Raw genomic sequence first — 5,591 nt, forward strand, 5'->3', positions numbered from 1 at the left:
TATATATATATATATATCTATCTAATTATATAAAGTTATCAATTCCTATTAAATGTTGACAATGATGTTTTTGATAACATTATACATATTTTACACTGGGGAAAACGATCAGTTGTTTTCAATTGATTGCATCCAGTTTTAGAATTCATTATTTATTAATGTACTTTTAGGTAGAGTACTTTAAAAATATACATATATAATATAAATACATGTTAAAATTAATAAGATTTAAAAATATATTATTTATTCAAGAAATATTTATTTTACTATAGGCGAAAAATGTCACTTTTATAGAAAAAAAAAAAAAAGGATCAATAAAAAAAACAAAATTGATTATACATCTTTTTCATATGGCATTAAAATATATAATGTCTATACATTTTGTTATCATTAAAAAATAAAGTGATATTCTTATTATGAATATTAAATATACATTTTTATAGATTGAATTGACTTTCACTTTTATTAATATATAGAAACATACAATTCAATGCGATGTAATTGAATTTTTGAATATTAATATGATTGTTCATTCTTCTGGAGATGAAGGTTTATAGATGGCTATAAGACACGAAATAGAAATAATTAATTCAGATGCTAAAAGTACCAATTGTATGCTGCAAAGAATTACTTCTAATTTGAGTACATAATTTTGCCAGAATAAAAAATATAATGTTGCTAAGGAGCTGGGTACTGTTAAAATAACTCCAATAAGAATTGGTAGTCCATGTTCTGTCAAATTCCCTTTCCTTCCAAAGTAAATTCTGGATCCTTCTGTGATTATAAGGAAGAATAAGAGTATGAACTCTGTGAATGTAGTACTTGTGCCAGAAGGTAGATTCGCAGCTTTGAAGAAGCCCATACCCAATTCACATATAGCAAACATACCAAAATAAAAAGAGTTTAAATACATAAGAATTTCATATGTTAAAGATGAGTTAGCTATTGTAGGCATTTTATTGATTTTTTAACAATATTTTAACAATGTAGAAATCTGTATGCTTATTATTAGGTTTTACCTAATATTATATTAATTCATTATAGTTAATCTTTGTAAATTAACACAAAGTGTTTTCATTTATGTATTGAATTTGTATATTTTATTTTTAATTGTGAACAAAATTCATTCTAGTGTTCTACAATATATCGACATTATTATTTTTAAATTTTATGCACGTAAATGGAAGTTATTTTTTTTAATTTTATTCTTGAATATTATGTATGCGTGCATATATGTATATAGATTTTCAACTATATACTAATATTTGTAGCTTATCTTAACAATTTATTGGAAAAGATATTATTAATTAAGTAGTGATCATAAATAAATGGCGATCAAGTTTGGTTAGAAAAGTATAAACACAAATGAGTTTTTTGAAAATAAAATAATTATAGTTTTCATTTCCATTGAATTCATTAAAGATTTTATCTTTTTTTTATTTTCTCGGTTACACATTCGATATCTTAATTACAAAATTTTATGTATTGAAAGAAATTCTGTTTTCTAGATATCTATTTTCACAAACGAATAGTAACACATTTGTGAAATACATGAACAGTGTTACCAAATGAGGAAATAAGAAATGTATGCAATTTTATTATAATTATTTTAAAATATTAAATATAAAGTAAGTATTTTAAAAATATAGTATGTATAAAAATGATTAAAATTTAATTAAAAAATTTTCATAATTTTAATATATGATATTGAATTTTTAATATGTTTTAACCTTTACAAATAGCAAGCAAGTTACTATATCTAAAAAAACATTTTTATTACAATTTCAATTAAAAAATGGATTAATTTGAAAGAAGAACATAGTTATAAACAAGCAAATTTGTATATAAAAATTTTATTGATGATGGCAGATCCACTATTTGAGCATGATTAATGATTTGCAATGGCTTTTTATACGAATTTTTCGAAATTATTTCATTTGAACAAATTATTTCAAAATCAAGGGAAAAAATGGCAAAGGATGAAATACGTATCTCCGATACGATTTCATCAAACTATAGCAAGAAGTATTAGTAATTTTGAGAGTTCAAAAAGAGTAATAAAAGGTGTATTTATTTTATCTTATAAGCCCAAACACCAAAAACAAATTTATATAAATAATTTGTTGACAAAAAATATAGAATGCAAAAACTTCTTTGATATCATTTTAATCATGGCAAGAATATTTGTGATAGGTTCTGTTCTTACCGGATTGGCTGTTGGATATGTTATTACACGTTTTACACATGGACACATGTTCCCGATAATTCTTCGAAAAAGTATAATATTTACCAATCAAAAGAAAATATATGTTGATTTGTTGTAATTGCAGGTATTGAATTTCTTGGACCAATTTTTATAAAGTTTGGCCAATGGGCATCTACGCGAAAAGATTTGTTTCCCGAAGATATTTGTCATACACTATCACATTTGCAAAAAAGCGCTTCTATACATTCATGGATTTATACAAAACAATTACTTAAAGCTATATACGGTTCGAACTGGAGGAACATATTCGTAAAATTCGAACACGAGATGCCTATTGGATCAGGATGTTGTGCTCAGGTATAAATATAAAATGAAATGAAATGATCGAAAGATCTTTGATTAAAAGATTATATTTTACATTCCTATCCGATCGATAGGTATACAAGGCATGGATAGATCTAAATGCTCAAGTGGATATAGTACAAGAACCTCAAATATCTACGTTTATTGAAAGTAAACCATTTAAACATCTTTTTTTTTTTTTTGTTTTTTCTTTCTGACTGAACTGAAGGATGATATATATGCCTACGATGAAATAATAACAAAAGTTTAAGTTTAAAAAAAAAAAAAATATAAATTTTTATATTTTTGTAATTCTTAATATGGTATTTATATGTATAATATATTTTAAATTTTAAACGAATCTTATTACAGTTATCGAATATTTAAGATTCGGTTCACTGATTACTTTTATTGGTAAATATATGAAAATTTAATTGATTTTACTAGAAAAAATTAAATTCGAAATATTTACATACTTACATAAAATAATTGCAGAGAGAACATTTAATAATAAAGTTGATGAAATACAACATGGAAATATGTATATCAATCGAAAATTGCAACCAGTAGCAGTAAAAGTTTTACATCCTGGAATCAAAAAACAATTAAGGTACGATGTATTTATAACTTAAGATAACTTAAGAAATAATAGCTAATCTTTTTGGACCTCTAGATCGTTTTTCTTTATCGTTTTCGTTTAATTTAGAAGAGATCTTTCTATAATGAGAGGAATCTGCAAATGTGCAACATACATCATGCCTAAATTACAATGGCTTAGTCTCATCGATTGTATCGATGAATTTTCGCACATAATGGAAAATCAAGTAATTTTTATGCTAATTATAATTTATCAATCAATTTGAAATATTTATACAATAAATATAAATAAATAACATATATTATATATTATATAATGAATTTTTATATAATAACATTTGTAAAGGTTGATATGAATTTGGAAGCGGAGAATTTGATTCAATTTTCCAAAAATTTTTCTAACAAAAAGGAAGTTATATTTCCACAACCTTATAAGAATTTTACTCAACATGAAATACTCGTGGAAAGTTTTCAGGAAGGTTCTCCAATTTCTAACTATCTCGATGATCAAAATACCAAATTGCAAGGGAAATTGGCTAGAATGGGGATTAAAACAATTTTAAAAATGGTTGGAAATCTTGTGATTTTCGATATATAATCAGTATTGTGTCGAATTTATTGATTTTTTAATTATAATTATCGAATAAATTGTAGGTATTTAATGACAATTTCATTCATTGTGATTTGCACCCTGGTAACATTTTGGTACAAACAAATTATGAATCGACTGAAAAAATTAGTACATGGTTTTGGAAATTTATCGATCGCAATTATTTACCGACTTATCCACGCTTGGTCATTCTTGATTGCGGTTTGGTGGTGTCTCTCAATGATCGTTGTCGGCAAAATCTTAAGGATGTTTTCCGTTCGGTGGTCATGGGAAAAGTATCTACACACATTTATAATTTTTATCTTCTAATTTTTTCTTCATTCTTTCTTTTTTTTGTTTTTTTTTTTCATATATTTATTTATTTAGGGTGAATTAGCTGCAGAATACATATTGGAACACAGTTCGCACGTATCCATCGATCCAGACGGTTTCAAGAATGCAATCAAAAATATTGTAAACACGCATCTTCAAAGTAGAACCAATGTGAATTTTTAAAAAAAATTTTAAAAAATATTTATACACAAGGCGCATGAAATAATGGTTGCAATTAAAGAAGACTCGTTGAATGATCACTTAAAAATATTACAGGTGAACGTAAGTACCGTTGTGTCTGAATTGTTTTCTGCCATGGTTCGGCATCGAGTTAAGCAAGATGGAACCTTCATCAACGTGATTCTCAGTATGGTAGTAATTGAAGGCCTTGGTCGAAGTCTGGATCCGAATATCGATATCTTCACAGAAGTTATACCGTTTATTTTTACAAATACAACATTGTGCCATGATTAAATTATGAAATATCGTTTGAAATATACGAATAGCAAAACGCGCATTAATCGGGGATAAACGTTTAAAGCAAATTTTAAAATTCTTTGCTATCAAAATATATAGCTTTTTATCTTGTAAATTTTTTTTGTTTAAACTTTACTATATAAAAGAGCAGTTGCGAAAAGTGAAGCTATGAAAAGAAAAATTGTTTTATTATTGTTAATTTGTTGAATATGTGCGGCAATCTTCATCACTGAATAAGGTATCGCACGAGAAAGTCCCGTTTTAATGACAAGTCATTATACGAGTCCTGAGAAGGATTCCAATTTTAAAACAGGCCAGTTACCCATGATCACTTCCTGGTTGGTCGACCATCCTCGGTTCAACGATATAGCTTCCATATATGTGTATGTACATATGTAATGTATATTCGTAAATATTCGAGTTATATTTTGATCATTCTTTTAAGTCTTTCGTATATGTATATATTTTTGTAACTATAGCAAGATTAGAATATATATTAATCAGATTGCTGAGTTTATTATTTGTAATCTAATTTATTGTTATCTCATCGCACATGTTTATCCTTATTCCTAGTTAATAGATCAATAATTATATTATAATCGTTAGTTTAATTACTTGATAAATTTAATTAAGATATTTTATATATAACTTGTTTAGAATATTTGTTGTACAATGTTATATATATATATATATATATACATATATATATATATATATAATAATTATTTGTATGAAAAAAAACTTAGTTAGTAAAAGTACTAAAATGAATTCAAAGAATCGGAGGAAGAAAAAAGGAAATATTAATTTGGATGTAACCGGTTGTCACATGAAATTATCGCGTTTGTTCGTCAGGAAAGAATCGTGACAAGGTATCGCGCCATCTGCCGAACATATCGTGCTGACTATAAGTTGAAATCCCCACCAAAGTTACTCCCTCCGTCGAAGATGCCGGGGATCGGACCGTTGTATTGGACCAGCAAAAGGAACGGTGAAGCGTGGAAACGGACTACGAAGCACATAAGAAGTGCTCTCGCAATCAGAGTGTGC

General features: G+C 26.5%; 2 protein-coding genes across 3 annotated transcripts; one reads left to right on the forward strand and one right to left on the reverse strand.

Annotated features, from left to right (window-relative positions):
* Nucleotides 1–434: 434 nt before the first annotated feature.
* On the reverse strand, nucleotides 435–1,278 carry LOC105736293 (transmembrane protein 216). Its single transcript, XM_012490196.3, has one exon. The coding sequence runs from the start codon at nucleotides 953–955 to the stop codon at nucleotides 530–532; it is 426 nt and encodes a 141-aa protein (XP_012345650.1). The 5' UTR covers nucleotides 956–1,278; the 3' UTR covers nucleotides 435–529.
* Nucleotides 1,279–1,310: 32 nt separating this feature from the next.
* Nucleotides 1,311–5,064, forward strand: LOC100870076 (putative aarF domain-containing protein kinase 2). Of its 2 annotated transcripts, XM_003696595.4 has the most exons (11): nucleotides 1,311–1,628; nucleotides 1,743–2,277; nucleotides 2,331–2,563; nucleotides 2,644–2,719; nucleotides 2,921–2,962; nucleotides 3,044–3,158; nucleotides 3,255–3,372; nucleotides 3,492–3,713; nucleotides 3,800–4,030; nucleotides 4,122–4,238; nucleotides 4,344–5,064. In XM_003696595.4, the coding sequence occupies exons 2-11, from the start codon at nucleotides 1,902–1,904 to the stop codon at nucleotides 4,539–4,541; spliced, it is 1,728 nt and encodes a 575-aa protein (XP_003696643.3). In that variant the 5' UTR covers nucleotides 1,311–1,628; nucleotides 1,743–1,901; the 3' UTR covers nucleotides 4,542–5,064. The 2 variants fall into 2 exon arrangements, with proteins under 2 accessions (XP_003696643.3, XP_031774088.2); XM_031918228.2 differs by lacking the exon at nucleotides 1,743–2,277 and having other exon boundaries at nucleotides 1,338–1,628.
* The last annotated feature ends 527 nt before the right edge of the window (nucleotides 5,065–5,591 follow it).

The sequence above is a fragment of the Apis florea genome, unplaced genomic scaffold (assembly GCF_048593485.1).
Source record: "Apis florea isolate Af1SG1 unplaced genomic scaffold, ASM4859348v1 contig_2350_pilon, whole genome shotgun sequence".
Classification (NCBI taxonomy): Eukaryota; Metazoa; Arthropoda; class Insecta; order Hymenoptera; family Apidae; genus Apis; species Apis florea.

What these genes read in the sequence shown, in the direction of transcription:
- LOC105736293 (XM_012490196.3), bottom strand. Translation starts at nt 955, where the DNA reads ATGCCTACAATAGCTAACTCATCTTTAACATATGAAATTCTTATGTAT.
- LOC100870076 (XM_003696595.4), top strand. Translation starts at nt 1,902, where the DNA reads ATGGCTTTTTATACGAATTTTTCGAAATTATTTCATTTGAACAAATTA. An exon ending in GATCAGGATGTTGTGCTCAG is followed by an intron (nt 2,564 to 2,643) that starts GTATAAATATAA and finishes TCCGATCGATAG; the next exon opens with GTATACAAGGCATGGATAGA. An exon ending in CGCACATAATGGAAAATCAA is followed by an intron (nt 3,373 to 3,491) that starts GTAATTTTTATG and finishes ACATTTGTAAAG; the next exon opens with GTTGATATGAATTTGGAAGC.